Source organism: Danio rerio, chromosome 16 (assembly GCF_049306965.1).
Source record: "Danio rerio strain Tuebingen ecotype United States chromosome 16, GRCz12tu, whole genome shotgun sequence".
Classification (NCBI taxonomy): Eukaryota; Metazoa; Chordata; class Actinopteri; order Cypriniformes; family Danionidae; genus Danio; species Danio rerio.
Genome location: NC_133191.1, coordinates 30,338,008 through 30,356,723, shown reverse-complemented (window position 1 = coordinate 30,356,723; position 18,716 = coordinate 30,338,008). Strand labels below are relative to the sequence as shown.

Below are 18,716 nucleotides of genomic sequence, written 5' to 3'. Positions count from 1 at the left end.
AAAAAAATGTTTTTGAACACTAAATCATCTTTTATTTTTCTGAATTATGAAATAAAATATTTCAGATTTTTAACATGTTTTCTTGTTTGTTTTTACAATAAAACCAAAATCAAGTGTAGTAGTGTAACAGGATTATGTTTGATTTTTTTGTAAACCAATAACACTGTCTAGTGTAACAGTCATTCTTTAAATGATTTTATCAATCATTATTTAAAACAGTCAAAAATTGGTCAATCATTTTGGTAAAGTGGAAAGTTAACGGGTTAAAGTATTGCATGTTAAAGGCTTTCAATACAATATATATGAAACATCATTAATTATTAATGTATCAAAACATCCAGCAACTGAAAAACACATGACAAAGGAGTTTGTCTCTTAGCATGGATTTAAATTATTGTAATGCATAAATCATAAACACTGGATCTCGGCCTGAAGTAGCACATAGTGCCCAGTAGACCACAATTAAAACACACTCCACGCAGGCTCGCTCACACACACTGAAACACACCACTTCTTGCCCATATGGATCCATTTTTGATATGATACTGAATAATTCTGACTGCGCTGTTAGCTTTTGGGATAAGCGTAAACCAGAGGGAAACCTTACGCTCAGTTAAGACATAAATAATAGAGCCGGGACTAAAACTCACACAGGCACCGAGAGATCATTTATATTGTAAGAGTGGATCACAGCGCCTCCTACAGGCCCACAGAAAAATGCTAGATTGAAGACTATGATTGATGTTCGTTATGAATTCGCGTTTGTGTTTCAGTCAGGGTATTTTATAATTTAAGAGGATTTGTATATTAGAGAACAAACTGTAATTTAATTACGTTTATGACATATATTGAGGTAAATGACTAAATAAACTGGCCTGTTTTGAGTCTAAACGGCTACATTGAGTAGGCTATAGCTGAAACTATGCAAACGTTCAACCCTTAATTAATTATAACATAGCATCCGTTTAAATTTCAGTGTTACAAATATATGAGTAATGCTCATTATTTTTTCACATCTTTCAGCTATAATCAATCAGAATCCATCCTGAATTCATATTTCATACAATTCCGCCAGTGACCACTAATGTTAATAACTTGCCTTTCCTTTAAACACTTCCTCTGGCATCAGCCTGAACTCCTTATTAAGACCAACATACAATACTTGAAGCCCAATCACATGAAGAGATGCAATGTATAAATACCTTGCATTAATTTACAGATTCTCTGGTTTCTTTACTATTTTTACTGCTTTACTAAATCTACTAAACAGTAGCTATTATGATTTGACATTTACACACCATTTAAAACAAAGCTGCCTATTGGGTTTGTATATAGAATCCTTTCAGCAATATTCACCCCAAAATGAAAATTTCCTGTTAATTTAACTCAGGCCATCCAAAATGCAATCCAGGGATCTTCTTTGCAGTAGCAAAAGACCTCTTAGCTGAAACTGTGGTCTTTTGTGGTTCATAATAGGCAAGCAGCACATTGAGTGTTCAGCTTTAACCTTAATCAAAAAAATACCTGAACCAGCTAATTAAGCTCTCACTAGGTATTCTAGAAACTTCTTGGCAGGTGTGTTGAAGCAAGTTGAAGTCAAACTATGCAGGGCATCAGCCCTTAGGGAGCGCATTTGGACACCCATCCTAGACCTTATCAAGTGAAAATCACTGGGGAAGATCTGAATATTATAGTCAACATTATTACTTTTAATCCACAACCAATGTCAATCACACACTTTAGATAACATGGCTATACTACAGAATATTTTATACGTTTACTTAAGTGGTCTCACCTACATCTTAAACATTAAATAAACAATTTAATCTTTTAAAGAAATAATCCTTTGTAAATAATTTTGTGGACTTTGGTTGCACAAAGGCATGCTTGATTTAGTGTTGATGTGACAAGGCTGCAGGCTCAGCTGAATTGAGGTAATAACACACTACATCAGGATTAGAGATGGGTGGAGCAGAAGCTGCAGCTCGTGCACCAACAGCACGTCTGGAATGCACATTTGCATTCAACCCCTTGTTGTGCCACACACTGAAGATATGCAAATTCAACCCTGTGATGCAAATCACACCCTAAGATTTTTTGCCCCTCTGTAGATAAAAGAAAACTAAAAGGTGACAAACATTTTACAGCATTTTATTGTACAATTTTACATGTTAGTTTGTACAAATGTTTAAAAAAAAAAAAAAAAAAAAAAAGTCCTGCTCTGAATTTTTTTTTTTTTTTACTCCAATTTCCAAATGTTTGTAGTGGCTGGGTAAACTCTTCTGGGGTGAAAACCCTTGAAATGGAGGTTATGAAAGGGAAAAAAAAAGGGATTGATGGTCAGAGTTTGGTCCAAGTCCAAAGACTTAAGATTCTGCGTCAGGCTTGAGGGTGGAGTCCGGAGGTCATGCAGGCTTAGGAGCGGGTGTACTTTCCCCAGATGTGCAGCATGAAGACAGATGCGATAAACAGCAGACTCATCACCAAAACTGGAACTGGGCCACTGCGAGAAACAATAGATGCAATTACTGCCAATTCTCCTTATGATCGTTACACAACAACAGTAAGACCGAGGGACCTCTAGTGGAGGAAAAACACTAAATTCAACAACCAATTGTAAAAATTCAGGGTATAAGATTCATTTTTGTCCCGCACTTGACTACAGCGTTTTTAGATTATGGGTTGCATTTCCAGTTTGAGAAACCAATTCCATTCAACACAACAGAAACTAATTATTTTGAAAATGTGCTATAGACAATCCTTATCAGTAGTGAAAAAGGAGGTATGCTTTGCAGTCATGAAAAATGTTACGATTGGTATTTTAATGCACCATTACTACAGTAGTGCTTCGTTAATCTTAGGAGTAACGTTCTAAAAATAGCCCGCAATAGGTGAAATCCGCAAAGTAGACAGCTTTATTTTTACAATTATCATAGATCTAGAAATACATTTAAGGCTGTAAAACCCCTCACTGCACCATATATCTAGTTTTCTCTGACACTGTCTTTAACATTTTCACACTTTTCTCTCGTTTAAACACTTGTGTAACTTCTACTTTTCTTTGGCCCAAACCTTTTCTTATAAAAGTGCCAAAAATTTAATCCACAGTTAAATATACCAAACCATATTACATTAAATTTGCTCATTTGTTTGCTTATTTAAAAATTGCTATAAAGTCACTTTCAAACATATTAAATGATTATGCAGTATGAAAATTTATAAAAATCTTATAGTAAAAATCCCATTTATAACACAATGGAGCTCAATACACTAGTCGAACTGGGCCTGCATTTGCCTTGATTTGCTCACCAATGTCTAGTGCATTGTCCTCTATCTGTCATGTGACAGTATTTACATTTTAAAAGTCTGGGGTCAAACCAAAGATTATCATGGACCAACTCCTGGCATGACCAACTTTAGCATGTCCACAAGTCCAAATTATGTGCCATGGTGAGCATTTTCCTCTGCCTTTTTGGTGCTACTGTGGGTGCCTTTAGCAGTGCAAAATGTTGTTTCGACATTATGGGGTTTGTTGGGGAGAAAACTTGTAAACATACAGTACAGCACTTCAGACACACTGCTAGCGACCGCAAATGTATGTATATTTGGCAAGCTGGATGCATTCTGTACTGTACAGGAGACATGGCACAAAGGAGATTTATCAACAATAGTCCACAGCCAATCAGGGCGCAGAACACAATGTGCAGAATCAGGACACAATGTGCTGTAAAAAAAAAAAAAAAAAAAAAAAGCATGTCAAATTGCACCAAAAAAATACAAAAATAAAAAATAAATAAATAAAAATCTGCGAGGCTGCGAAAGATGAACCGCGTTGTGGCGAGGGACCACTGAGCACAAAAAAAAAAATTATGGGTTCCACACAATTCCTTCATGGTTGAACACAAATGGATTAAGTTAACTTGGTTGTTTTTACAAATTTATGTGGATTGAACTAGAGAATTAAGTTGAGGACACTGGCCTTCCAGGACAACGTTTAGACACCCCCGGTTTAGATGATCATTTTCCTCGGTGTAATCCCTACAGTACAGTTATTTTAATCAGTAATATTGTGGCAGATATTCTTCTTTTTTTAATGGTCTACTGAAATTAATTTGTTTTCTCAAAGATGTTGCCTTTTAATATTCCATTAGGAATAATGCCTCATTTTTCTGCCTCATAGTTCACGGACCGTGTACAATTTAACTGAAGTTGATTCCATGATTCACACATGGCATCATGGGACATAAAATGTATATGTAAGATTTAAATAAAAAGTTCTGCAATAACTTTCTCCTCCCAGTGGGCCAATCAGGACTGCTCGCCTTGATCATGTGACAATACGAGGTAATTAGGATTCTAAATAGGAGAGTAGGACAGTGTTAACGAGCTAGGTGGAAAATGTGGGGCTTTATTAAAGCAGGAACTGACCATCCCTTGAGTCGCTAGGCAGCTGTGTAACCATGCCGACTGAAGGCCCACCCCTCAGGCTTTAATTGATGTGACCTTTTCCAGCGGAACTTTAATTAAGCTCAAAACACACAGACAGACACACACACACACACACACAAAACCTAAAGAGTGAAAAATACTTCACACACATTACTCCACAGACCCTCTTACTGGAGGAGACTCTTGACTGTAAATTCAGCCACAGTAGACGTGCTCAATAACATTCTCACACGCAGAGCTAATTCATACATATATCAAACTAAATAGATGTTAACAATCTAAAACAGTGCTTTAAAACACTAAAAACATCTCTGCAGATGGCTTAAAATACAGGCGCACACGCACACTGCTGTAGGAGGGGAAACGGCAGGGGAGACATCAAATAAAGACGGAGGTTAAGCCCATGAGGCCAATTTCCTGTCGTTAAAATTTCATGTTTATCCTTATAAATGCTAAACCTCTCAGAAGCCTCCGCCCCTCCCTTTCGTGTCACTTCCTGTTGAGCTGAGGGGATGAATTAAAAATGAGCGTCTGTGTTGGTTCTTTGTGCATCGAGTATTTCAGCTTTTTATTTTTTTCTTAAGCTATAAAAATGTTTAGCGTGTTTTCTCAGGTGGTGGATTTTGTTCTCCACACACCCACACTTTGTTAAAATAAATCACTATGACCAGCAATAATGAAGTAACAAAAATAAGGTATGCAAGCATAAAATGTCACAATATGATTTACTTATGATTTGATTTATTGAAGCACTGAATAAAATCTGAAAACAAAACTGTCTTTGTAATATCACTAACTTAATCGAATCCTGTTATTGTAGCAAAGTTGAGTCTGACAATTATTATTTTCAGAAAACTTCTACTTAAACTAGTGTTTGCAGTGGTTTCTAAAACAAAATCTGTCAGTGTTATCTTCATTCTCCTCTTCAGCGCTTTACAATTTTTCGCGGTAGCAGCTCTCTCTCTGTCATCCCAAGCCAGAAGCGCTGACTGAGTGATTGACAGCTGATATTAACCAATCATTCGCGTTCAGTGCTAGAGCAGTGGGCCAATAAGAAGAGCGTGAAGGCGGGGCACGCATTACGGACTTGGATTTGTTTATTGAAGCAAGTTGACATGACAACTGTTTTAAACCATTCCCGAGCGCTGTGTTTCGCGTTGCAAGTGAAGAGATGCATTCTGCGTGAATTTCTCCCGAATCCGCGAATGTGGTGAACATTTTACAGTAAAAACTGGTCGCACATAACAATTTTAAGCACTCGCAGAAATGCTCCCAAATATATTTTAAGGTCGCATAGATAAAATTTCGGGCGCATATGCGACCAAAATGGTCGCAATTTCGAGCCCTGTGGATATCCATTTTGTTAATGTACTAAATTAACCTGATTTACCATCCACAAACCAGAATTGAAGCGTCTTTAATATTTGAACTGACATGCGGCTGTGGTGATCTAGAAAGCAAAATTGCCAAAAGCGTTTTAAACTTGTAAAACTAATTCTTGATGATTGATGATCACAGAGAGCTAAACTGATCTTTTAATCTCAGTTGCTTTGCGCATGTCCTGTTTTACTCACATATCACTATTTATCATATCACGTCCTGATATGATTATATGCATTACGGAGGCATGGTAATACGCAGCTTTCAATTTATTCTATGGAAAACTGCACTCCTAAAAAGAGAGAGAGACTTATTGTCTTTACATTACCCCAATATGGCAGTGGACACACTACACCTGCACATAGTTCTGTCCAAACAGCTTCCGAATGATGATTTTTATCATGGGTGCCCTTTACGCACTGTTTAGCACGTTTTTAAACAGCACTGATTTGCCATTGTGTTCACATGCTCAACAGAAATGACTGTGATCGGCCGTGAAGGTTATCAGTTGACCAAACTCACTGCTGTTTACAGAGTGTAACCACTGACACAGGGACACTAGAGCATTTTAAAGGGTGAAGATCAGCTGGTCTGTTTATAAGCTGACAATTGATTGATCCGCTGATGAATCGACTGATCTTGACAGCTTTGAAAGTTGAACACACTCAGCAGCACTCAATTGTTAGTGGGAAATGAAAGTTTTTAAAATGTCACTACCAATACAACACTAATTTAAACTAATGTATGTATAACGCCAGTAATAAAAAAAAGAATCATTACATTTTTTTTTTTTTTACAAAACTACAGACATTTAAAAATGAAAGATTATAAAAACACTAATTTAAATTAGAATTATTTACTCTAATACTAAAATAACATTATTTATTAGTTTATTTAATAGGTAAACTTCTGCTTAATAATTGTCTTTCAAAAATAAGTTATACTACAAATAAATTTAGGTGTAAAATGTAGGCTTCATTTTTAAGTATTTATATATACACATTTATATAGGCTTCATTTATTTTGTCAGAAAATACAGGACAAATATGAAAAGTGAAATTACAATTTCAATTAATTTTGTTTTATTATTTTCTATTTTAATAAATAATAAAATGCAATTTATTACTGTATTGGGTGAAAAAAAAGAGACAAAAGTTAATTATTATAAACAAATTTACAAATACGATTTGGTTTAAAAAAATATTAACATTGCTGTTGTGGATCAGAGGTGCTGCTTAATGTTTGCAGGAACACATTCTTTTTGTGGTCTCTCATGAACAGAAATGAATCATTTACATTAATATGTTTACCTCGGTTTTAAATAAACGTAATGTTTAAATATTAAAAAGCAAAATACACATTAAAACAACATCTTACAGACCATAAACACATGAGCAGCTGTTTAGTGTGTTTTTCTTTTGTTTTTTCAGACTTTGCTCAGTCTTGGTCCAGAAAGAGTCGTGAATGAATCCCTTTATGGTAATACTCACACTTTAAGCCCTGGTGAATCTTCAGTGTAAAAGCGCCACATTCCTCCTGTGCCTGCAGAAGCTGTGGATCTGCCTCCGCTGCGTGCACTGCTGCTTGTGGCTTTCCTGAGGGAAACAACAGACAACTTTAACAATATAGAGGTGTCAAATTTAATCAAATCAAGCTGAATGTGAAAACGCTGATTAGAGCCTGACTATCAGTTCTGCAAACAACTGTATACAACCTAATCATTGTGACTAAATAAACATCTTTAGGTCTGCTGATCAAACCACAGAATGTGACTGATATACTTCAAACAACCTTAAAACAAAAACTGGAGTGACGTCTTTAAAACAAAAACATGCTGAAGAAAATTTTTTAGCAGTTCAAAAGAGCCCAAGCAAATAGCACAGACAAATTTCACTTGGAGGGTTAACACTGCCTTCTTTGACTTGCCTCAGCAAATAGAACGATGTCCAAGACATCAAGGGTAAAAGAACAATGACAACTTGTTTAATTCACCTTATTCTGCAATGCAAAGCTCTTCTCTATGATTGTTTTTGTACTTCTTATTGACTTGAAAATGGGGGAAATGACTATGAATAACAAAAACACAGTAAATAGTCAAACTACTTGCTCTACAAACAAGTTTGTAACTATAAATTAAGTAATAAAATAAGAAAACTGGAAGTGACTAAAACTGAAATTTTTGAACCAATATGGACTGCCTGATTGCTTTTATGTGAAAGAATAAGTTCAACAGTTAAAATTGAAGAGTAGTTCTACATGAAAAAAACTGTGTGTGTGTAGTGTCCATGTTTCTGTAAACCTGCATGCTTTAAATGAATCTACAGCATCAAGTCCTATATAAATAAATGTCATGGTCGGAGTAGTGCGTTGACACATGCACTCTGGTGCTCACAGTGACCCAAGTTCAATTATTTCCTATACATAAAAAAACCACAGAAAAAAATAAATGAAATAAGCATCATGTAACATGACTGGAGTGCTATTATCAAATGCTTTCTTAACTGTCGTTTTCTCACCACTGTAAATTTATTTTTTATGGAAAGGAAGCTGCAGTGTAAAATGACTTTCTGCAAATCTATCTGCAGCATGAGGATTCTCACTAATAGTATACCACTGGTTAAGAATTTAGAACTTATATTTAATCCTAAATAAAGAGAAAGATAAATCTCACAGCATTTCAGGACATTTTAAGCCCAAGCAAAACTGTTCTTGCAGGATTTTTACCTTTGTCTGGCTGAGGTACCAGCAGTGCGGGGAGCCACCGTCTTACTGGGGGAACGGCTGGAGGCACCAACATTTGTTGCACTAGCTGCGGGTCCAGGCTGAAAATTAGACAAAAAAAAAACTTGCTAAACCACACAGTGAACAAAAGATTCATGATGCTTCCATCCTTAAGCCATACCCTTTTAGAAAAGGTTAATAACGCTACAGAAGATACTATAAAGGAGTTAATAATTTAATTAAAACTCAAATATTACCAACTGTCTATCTATTTAAGACAGATATCATATGGGACTACAAAACGTCTTCATAAACTGCTGTAGAAAAAGTTATAAAACATAATGTTAAAACCTAGACTATAGTGACAAAGTAGCATTTACACTTGATGGTAAGCTAGTATTCATGCTGAACGAGAGTCAGATTTAGACTTCAGAGCTAGTGTGAAGGACCAAAAGAGCCACGTCTGCCAAACAAACGCAGTGATTGCAGCTGTTGTTCAAACCAACCCAAAACAGTACACATTAATCGTGTGACACGAGACTAAATATTATATCATTAAAACCCCATTTGTCAATGCTTGAAACTCGTATATGAAGAACTGCTAAGTAAACATAACTAATGTTAGGCTCACTATTGCAATAACGGTAACTTACGTTGTTACAGAGCACTAACAGTTACAGGCTAGACTGCTAACAATTTAGATATAACTAACGCATAAAAACGCGTCGTACGCTAAATATAAAGCCTCATAGAGATTAATGGATGTATTAAGAAACTTACCATTGTGTGTAAAGCTGTGTTTTAGACGACTGGCAAAAAAAGGATGAATCTAGACTGACTCTGACTGAACCCCAGCCGATGCAGACCACTAGAAAAGAAAGCCTAGTGATGACGTCTCGCTGAGAAGGCCACGACAGCTAAAGAAAGGACCTACATAGAAGCCAGTAGCGTGCCTGATCTAAACCGTGAACCTGAGCTTTACCTTTTAACGAATTTAAGATGTGCTTTGATTCTATATTTGACAGAAGTGCCCCGACGATTCTAATACAAATTAACAAAACTACCCGATGCTGCCTGGCTTCAGAGTTTATTTTGCGAAAAACTTAAGGCGGGATTAGGTAGTGCAGTGACGTGTCAAATGCGATGGGTGATGTGTACCGAATTGGGCAGACATTTTGGCTCAATCAGGAAACCAGTTTCCTTAAGTCGCCAACTTTGTGCCATATTTGTTAGTCATTCAAACAAACAGACAGACGAGTTTGTGTCAGTGAACGTGAAAGGTAAGCGTTTTCTCGGAACAAAAATTTTAAAGGTCGTTAGCTAATATGGTGGCTTTTACTGAGTCGGTGTAACCTTAAACAAAACATGAAGTGATGTTACATTGTATTTAATAAGTAGCAAGGTAAATACAATGTCTAGACTTAAATGTAACTTAATATATGCTATTGGGAATTAAGATGACTATTTCTGCTCAGGATAATCAGTCGAGCTTGTTTATACACATATCTGTACAAGTTTAAAAACGTAATAACGTATAATAACTCTATAATAAAGCCTGTGATAGAACGTGACCCAGTGACATGAAAGCATGAACGCGCGTAGGGGCGTGTGCGCGCTCTGGCCTGTTGTAACAACACAGTGACGTGACACACTTGATGCGATTAATTATCCAATGCATTCGTTTATGTATGCGACTTTTTAATCTTATTATGGGGATAATTTTGAATTCATAATTAAGCAAAATCTGACATAAAATTTTTTTGGGGGAAATCTTTCGTTTACATTAAGGTAAAATTGAAATGGTCAAATGTCGGTGTGTGACCGATTGTATGTCGTTTACTCTCATTTTACCCTAAATTTGTGTCCAACCCGATTAGGTTACTTTCTGTTGTTGAACACAAAAGAAGATATTTTAAGATATTTTACTTCCACCTTAATAATAGGGTTCAGTACGTCTGGCTACATACTTCCCAATATCTTCTTTTATCTCAATATCAGTGTTCACCTTTTCGAGAGTGAGTAAATGTCTGTAAATCCTCTTTTTTGGGTGAACTCTCTCTTAGAACAAGTGTGTGTGTAAGAAGTTGAAAATTGAACAATGTATTTGCCAAGCTTAATAATGAGGCAGCGAAAACTCCCCTTTGACTCTGCAGGTTCCTGTCAGGACAGTATGGTTCGGGTGGTGTTCCTGCACCCTGATCTGGGTATAGGTGGTGCAGAGCGTCTGGTGGTGGACGCGGCTGTAGCTCTGCGCTCTCGTGGATGTAGTGTTCAGATCTGGACAGCGCATTATGACCCGCAGCACTGCTTCTCCGAGACTCTCTCTCCTGACCTGCCGGTGGTGTGTGTGGGCGATTGGCTGCCCACCAGTGTGTTTGGTTATTTCCACGCTCTCTGTGCTTACCTGCGCATGATCTACTTAACTATTTATCTCGTGCTCTTTAGTGGAGAGGAGTTTGATGTTGTCTTCTGCGATCAGGTAACTATTAATTATCAGAGTTATTTTTGCATCATTTTGAAATCTTTCTGTCGACAGAATTTTGTCAATGAATAAGCCATTGCCACTTTTCTGGCAATCAATATTTTAACTTGTGTGTGACAGGGTGCATCATTACACAATATCTGAACTAATCTCAAGAGAAAAACAGAAACAAGCCAATTGCAGTATTGCTTATGAACATGTGGACTAACATTCAGATGAATCAATCAGTATTACATACAGTTGAAGTCAGAATTATTAGTCCTCCTAAACTATTAGGCTCCTTGTACATTATAAGAATGTTGGTTGAATCATCATATATATATATATATATATATATATATATATATATATATATATATATATATATATATATATATATATATATATATATATATAAAAATACAGTTGAAGTCAGAATTATTAGCCCCCCTTAATTATTAGCGCCTTGTTTATTTTTTTTCCCCAATTTCTGTTTAATGGAGGGCAGATAGTTTCAGCCCATTTCTAAGTATAATAGTTTTAATAACTCATTTCTAATAACTGATTTATTTTATCTTTGACATGATGACAGTAAATAATATTTTACTAGATATTTTTCAAGACACTTCTATACAGCTTACAGTGACATTTAAAGGCTTAACTAGGTTATTAAGGTTAACTAAGCAGGTTAGGGTAATTAGGCAAGTTATTCTATAACGATGGTTATCCGAGACTATCAAAAAAAAAATTAGCTTAAAGGGGCTAATAATTTTGTCCCAAAAATGGTTTAAAAAAAATTAATAACTGCTTTTATTCTAGACGAAATAAAACAAAACAAAGACTTTCTTCAGAATAAAAAATATAATCAGACATACTGTGAAAATTTCCTTGCTCTGTTAAACATCATTTGGGAAATATTTAAAAAAGAAAAAAAATTAAAAGGGGGCTAATAATTCTGACTTCAACTGTGTATTATATATATATATATATATATATATATATATATATATATATATATATATATATATATATATATATATATATATATATATATATATATAATACACACATATCTTACGTCAAAACTTTTATTTTGGATGTGATTAATATAAAACTGAATCCTTAAAATGATAAATCACAATGTGCGGATATGAACAGGATCTTGATAAAGCTCAGTTTTCACAGGACACAAAGGCATATCACTGTATAGGGATGGACAAATAGAGATAAAGATGTTCCATCTCTGGATCAATGTGTACGTGGCACTAATAGTTTTTTTAATCCGTGTTTATTCTGTTACCCTGCTCTGGATGCAGTGTTTGGATTTTTTTTCTTTTCCCAAAATGTGTGTGTTTTTTTATGAGAGTTATATATTGATTTTTTTTTTAAAGACCATGAATGTAGATGAGTCTAAGCAAATAAATTAGATTAATATGATGGTGAGTTAGTCATCATGGCGAATTCTATAACTGTTTATGGCAAACAAAAATTATATTTAGATATTGAACATGTAGTACTGGTTAATCATCTCGCCACAAGATAAAACTCTGACATAAATCACCAGTTTTGTATCACCTTTCCGGCAAAGCTTAAAATGTAAATGAATAATTGCCAGATCAAAAACACATAAAAATATGCTGTGGCAGTAAATTGACCATGCAAGAGGTTTGTTCCAAGTCAGATACTGCATCCTAAAAAGTTCGCAATCAAAGACTGATTGTGGTACTGCTGCACTACAAATGCTGTCATAATGCAAAGGCTTCTTCAGACGCAGCCTTCAAATGCGTCATTTGTTATCTGGAAAATGTTTCAGTTTAAATATTTTTTTCAGTTTCCTTAATAAAACGTCCCAAATACAAAAACTTAAATGGGTTTCAAATGTCAACAGAAGCTGTCACGGTTGAAGACTAGAGCAGTCATTCGCAGTCCTTTCTATTTGAGAATGCTTGGTTTAGCCTTAATGGATTTTGTATTGGAAAGCAGCTAACTTAAGCTTTCCCAGAACAATGATGTCACTAAACTGTCTCGGGCAAATGTCTAAAAGAAGTTTCTGTATGGCCTGATAGAGCAGTTCATTAGTTACAGCCCATTTAAATCAGACACGGAAATAAAGTGAGAGAGATACTGTATGTGTGAATTACTTGCATCTGTGGCCTCTTTATACTAATAAACTACAGATGATGTGACTTTGATTACTCCTAAATAAAGATGTCTCCCCTTTTTGTAAATGTATAGAATCAGTGGCAAAGCTGTTTTATCAAAAAAAAAAAAAAAAAAAAAAAGAGCTGTGCTCCTGATTGTTTCTGTGCTTTAATCCGATGTATTTAGTCCTAAAGTGCCTGTGCATTCTGTGATTCCACAGTATTCAGACAGACCATGGAATAAATCTGCATGTACTCATGCTCATTCTGTCTTACTCATTCTGTCTAACACCACTCAAATTAAGCACTGCCTTCAGGGGCTTTTTTACATGCATGATTCTGTTATCCTCAGTGGGGTAAAGTAACAAAATACTCAAAATTACTGCAATTGAGTATTTTTTTTTTTTTTAGGTATTGTAATTTACTAATTAATTATAAAGTACTTCTATTTTCTCTTGAGTACATTTTTGTTGTTTAAATTCATTCATTCATCTTCTTGTCGGCTTAGTCCCTTTATTAATCCAGGGTCGCCACAGCAGAATGAACCACCACCTTATCCAGCAAGTTTTTTACGCAGCAGATGCCCTTCCAGCCCTTCTGGGAAACATTCACACACACATTCATAAACTATGGACAATTTAGCTTACCCAATTCACCTGTACCACATGTCTTTGGACTGTGGGGGAAACCGGAGCACCCGGAGGAAACCCACGCGAAGCCATGGAGAACATACAAACTCCACACAGAAACGCCAACTGAGCTGAAGTTCTAACCAGCAATCCAGCAACCTTCTTGCTGTGAGGCGAACGTGCTACCCACTGCGCCACTGCCTCGCTCTGTTGTTTAAATTACATTTTTTAAATTACAATACTATGAAGCAAGATTTAAAATTAAGTAATTCAACACAAAAAGGACAGAAAACATGTTTTATATATATATATATTTCTTTTATTATAGCCTTTAGCAGGCACCAATCACATTTAAACAAATTTCTTCTTTAATATTCTGATACAAAATGTTATATAATATCCTAAATTGTAATATGTAATATAAAATGTATAAGAAACATTTAGCCAACAAAATAACCTTGGCTCTTAAGAAAACTGATCCCCAAGCAATACCTGTAGGACGTTAACATCCTTTTTTTTACCAATTGAGTATAAACAGCTTTCTTCACTTTGGTACTCCTATTCAAAATGTAAAAGTTTAAAATGTATAGGAAACATATAGCCAACAACATAACATGCATAACATTCAAGCTCTTGGGAAAACCAATTCCCAAACTGTGCCGAAAACACGCGGTGATACTTCTTGTTGTTGTTTTCGTATGGTGACATCCAAACGCACTACCGCCACCTACTGATATGCACGAAGTGACTCTCCAGAGTGAGAGTTGTCGATTTGAAGCGTCTCAGTCTCATTGAATCAACATGTTCTGATCAAATTCATTTGATTATTTCTTGATTCAGTTTCAAATAACATGAATTAATCATTTAACATACGTAAACTTGATTTGTTCTCTTCAATCTGACAAATTTTTATTTTGTAAATCCAATACATACCTAGTTGATTTTTTGAGTGTACAAGTCATGTAGAACAAATAATTGCAAACTGAAATAAATATAATTTTATTATATGGTTTGGAATTGGATGTTTTATAAGAATATTATTTGTTTTGCGCTTATTTTTAGCTAGGAATTTAGCTGGATCACAAAAATGTGCGACTTTTTGTTGATTTTTTTTTTGTTGGATTCAACACAAACTAGGGGGTCTGAAAGAATTACTTTTACTTGAGTATGATTTTTCAGTACTCTTTCCACAACTGGTTATCCTGCTTTGACATGTTGAATTTTCTTTGAAAAAACTGAAAGAGTCATGCACTGTATGTTTTCGCCATGTGACTTGGATTACATTAAAGGCATTGTTTTTTCTATAATTTCAATGAGTTCCTGAGAATCAAACTGTTACGCTTTAGAAAAACCATCGAGAGACACTTATGGCTCGTTTCCACTGACTGGTACAGTGCGGTACGCTTCGGGTCGGTACGAGTCACCTTTATTATTCTTGCGTTTCCACTACCAAGGGTACCCTTTTGGTGGGCGTGGTGTATGAAATTTTCAGTCGCATCATTCTCGTTCCAGGAAATGTCTACAATAAAGCTGCACAGGTCGTTCACATATCATATTAATAGCACTTCTCACAAAACAGACGCTTTACACATAAATACTTCTGTATAAATGTTTATTTACTTTTCTATGAACAGGAGTTATTATCAATGACAGTGCAAAATAGCCTACTGTAATGTCTGTAATTATATAAAATAAATAAACAAATGAACATATGAACACATACAGCCCCTTACAGTCTCCGATATGTTACCAACTACAGAAAAACTACACACATCATACATTCCGTCCTTAATTAGGTTCAAAACAACTCAAAGTATAACCTACAGTCAGTGAAAACCTCTCATCTGTGTCTGTAATCTTCAGCAGCCCATGTAAACTCTGTTAGAGAGTAATTCCATCATTCCCAGTTCTATTAGTCCAAAAGGTGATGCTAAAAATTAAAACAAGGCAGTTTGTTCACATTTGCTGAAGAAATAACATGCTCCTTTTTCCCGGCTTTTTTTCCGCGCTTCACTCTCGCGTTTGTCCTTTTCATTCTGAATGGGTTACTCTCGCATTTGTCAGCTTCTTACGGGATTGGGTTTCCAAAGCATGTCAATAATCAAGCGCACGTTATTTTTTTACCAGCTCAAGAAGTTTGTTATTTCAGATATAGACACGCTGCGAGCGCAAGGTAGAAAACGAAACCGCTTGCGTGTCAGACTGGCTCGTAAAAAAACTGCGAGGCACAGGGTAGATTCTGCTCTACTCCATGGCTGTGTGGCTGTTTATCAGGACGATGATATATGAATATATAATTCCGCTGTAATCTCTCACTGTGTATTTCAAACATGGCGGGTCCTTTCTTTACATTCTGGCTTGTTGTAAGCAAATGTCGTATCTCTGTAAACCAATAGCGTTCAGCTGCGCGTCTAGCTCCGCCTTTTGGTACCCTTTCTTGTGTTTGGGACCCTTTCGAAAGGGTGCCGAAAAAGTGGTACGGAATCAAACTGTACCGTACCACTCAGTGGAAACGGGCCATTAGAGAGAACTTCCATTGTGCAATAAACAAGGACATTTTAGATATTCATACAACTACAAGTTTTAATTTCATGTGCCCATTTTACTCTTTCAGGTTTCAGCGTGCATTCCTTTTTTGCGTTTGGCACGTCAAAGGAAGAAAGTCTTATTCTACTGTCATTTCCCTGACCAGCTACTGACTCAGCGTCGCTCTGCTCTGAAGCGCCTGTATCGAGGGCCAATTGACTGGTTCGAAGAACTGACCACAGGCATGGCCGATCGCATTCTAGTCAACAGCCAGTTCACCGCCAAAGTCTTCAAACAGACGTTTCCCAAACTGTCCGAGATCCACACTGACGTCCTTTATCCCTCTCTGAACTCATCAGCTTTCGATGATGAAGTAGAGGGTCTCGGTGGACTCCTCCCTGAAGGACGGAGCTTCATTTATTTGTCGATCAACCGCTACGAACGCAAAAAGAACCTGCCATTGGCATTACAAGCATTAGCAAACCTGAAGGACCGACTGTCAGTTGGAGAATGGGAGCGTGTGCACCTTGTAATGGCGGGAGGTTACGACGAGCGTGTGGTTGAAAATGTAGAGCACTATGAAGAACTGCGCTCACTCGTGACCTCTCTTGGCCTGGAGGACCACGTCACCTTCTTGCGTTCGTTTTCAGACAAACAGAAACTGTCTTTGCTGCATAACAGCACTTGTGTACTCTACACTCCCAGCAATGAACATTTTGGGATTGTCCCTATTGAATCCATGTATTTGCGCTGCCCCGTTATTGCTGTTAACTCCGGTGGACCACTGGAATCTGTGGCGCATGAAGAAACGGGATTTCTATGCGAACCCACACCTGAACGCTTTTCGGAAGCCATGCAGAATTTCGTTTCAGATCCTAAACTAAAGCAGAGAATGGGACAGGCTGGCAGAGAGCGGGTACAGCAGCGCTTCTCAATGCAGGCCTTCACCGAGCAGCTCTATAGTCATATCGCCAGCCTTACCCAATAACCAATCATGACATCATAAAGGCCATTCTGCTTCGAACCGAACATTCTGCCAGTCCGGTTGCCATGGAGGGACTAATGAAAGTATGTCATCTCTAATGAAAGCAAAGAGCAGTGCCAGTTAACATGGCTTAAGAGTTCAATAAGAGCCTTGAAGAATGTGGAGCACTCATCCAACCCAGAGGTTAATGAATTATCGTGCACCGGCCACATTGATCAAGCATGTCACAGCTAGGCCTGAGGACCATATGTGTACGAATTTTTTTATGCCGAAGGACCATTAAAGAGTTTCTTGGGCAGAGATCGATAGAGAAGTTTCAGTGCCCTGCTGTGTTCGCCAGCGTCTCAGCTTTTGTTTAGTGATAACAATGGAGGATGTAAAGAGTTATTAAAGTCTCCAACTAAAGATGCTCATAATAAGTTTGCTGGAGTAGAAAAAGAGAAAAGTTTTGTTAGGACACTGAAGGTCATGTGCTGTATTGGGTTTGAGGTTGTTACTGACTGTGAATCTCCTCGTGCTATTGATATTAGACTGAAGACCCGAATAAATGAGATGCTGCATCTTGTTTGTGTTGTTTGTCTTTGTTTGTTTTATTTTTGGATTTACTGGAGTGACCAGATGGAACGGTCTTGACCTTTTGCATTTCCTATATTTATAAACCAATTTAACACTAAAATAAATATACTTAATCCGAATCAATTGTGACATTGTGTTGTTTTAAACAATATTTTTTCAAAAAATGTGACTTGTTTTTAAAACGCAAATAGTTGAGATTAATTAAAATTACATTTGTTTTTTTATTTTTTTCAAGGGGTGGCTCTCCAAAAGAATATGGCATTTTGCCAGTCATTTCACAAGTTTGCAACCACAGATTATTAGAGAATTTGTATTTCATTATTTACAAACTAGTTATTTAAGAATAGTTGGGGCTGTTTTAAGATCATTCAGAAAGTAAATTATTAATAAACTATTGAAATTAACATTTATAATTCTTATTATTCAGGCATATACTAATAGTTAATTTGTATAATAATAAATGTTTTATTAACTCAACTTCAACCAGTTTTGTGACCTAATCTGAAGTGAGGACTATTTATGCTTTATAAATCAATTATAAATGACAATTAAAGGCTCAGTTATATTCTAAACAGGAAAAAAAGAAAACAAATGACTAATAATTACTAATAATTTAAAGAGACACAAATTAAACCGTATCAAATGAAACCGTATCAAATGACACTGTATCAAATAAAAAATAAATTTTTGCAATCTTATTACAATTACTTACTAATATTACTGTGCAGTTTAAACTTTGCTAAATAACATTGAAATGTTGTATCAGAATTTATTGTTAAATTAATTTATTGTTGTTGTTCTATCCAATCTCATTTAATTCTATTTGTATTGTAACACTCCTGTGATTC

General features: G+C 36.1%; 2 protein-coding genes across 2 annotated transcripts; one reads left to right on the top strand and one right to left on the bottom strand.

The window, feature by feature from the left end:
• Positions 1-2,135: 2,135 nt before the first annotated feature.
• sec61b (SEC61 translocon subunit beta) lies at positions 2,136-9,727 on the bottom strand. Its single transcript, NM_001002527.3, has 4 exons — positions 9,331-9,727; positions 8,554-8,651; positions 7,320-7,424; positions 2,136-2,503 (listed from the first exon to the last, which is right to left on the bottom strand). Exons 1-4 carry the CDS (start codon positions 9,331-9,333, stop codon positions 2,416-2,418), a joined length of 294 nt encoding a protein of 97 aa, NP_001002527.1. The 5' UTR covers positions 9,334-9,727; the 3' UTR covers positions 2,136-2,415.
• On the top strand, positions 9,721-17,857 carry alg2 (ALG2 alpha-1,3/1,6-mannosyltransferase). The gene is made up of 3 exons (NM_001104936.2): positions 9,721-9,830; positions 10,704-11,029; positions 16,396-17,857. The coding sequence occupies exons 2-3, from the start codon at positions 10,721-10,723 to the stop codon at positions 17,293-17,295; spliced, it is 1,209 nt and encodes a 402-aa protein (NP_001098406.2). The 5' UTR covers positions 9,721-9,830; positions 10,704-10,720; the 3' UTR covers positions 17,296-17,857.
• Positions 17,858-18,716: the final 859 nt, after the last annotated feature.

Excerpts from the sequence above, each read along its gene's own strand:
- alg2 (NM_001104936.2), top strand. The coding sequence starts at position 10,721 with ATGGTTCGGGTGGTGTTCCTGCACCCTGATCTGGGTATAGGTGGTGCA. Across the intron at positions 11,030-16,395 it reads ATGTTGTCTTCTGCGATCAG|GTTTCAGCGTGCATTCCTTT; the intron begins GTAACTATTAAT and ends TTACTCTTTCAG.
- sec61b (NM_001002527.3), bottom strand. Across the intron at positions 7,425-8,553 it reads GGTACCTCAGCCAGACAAAG|GAAAGCCACAAGCAGCAGTG; the intron begins GTAAAAATCCTG and ends TGTTTCCCTCAG. Across the intron at positions 2,504-7,319 it reads GATTCACCAGGGCTTAAAGT|TGGCCCAGTTCCAGTTTTGG; the intron begins GTGAGTATTACC and ends TGTTTCTCGCAG.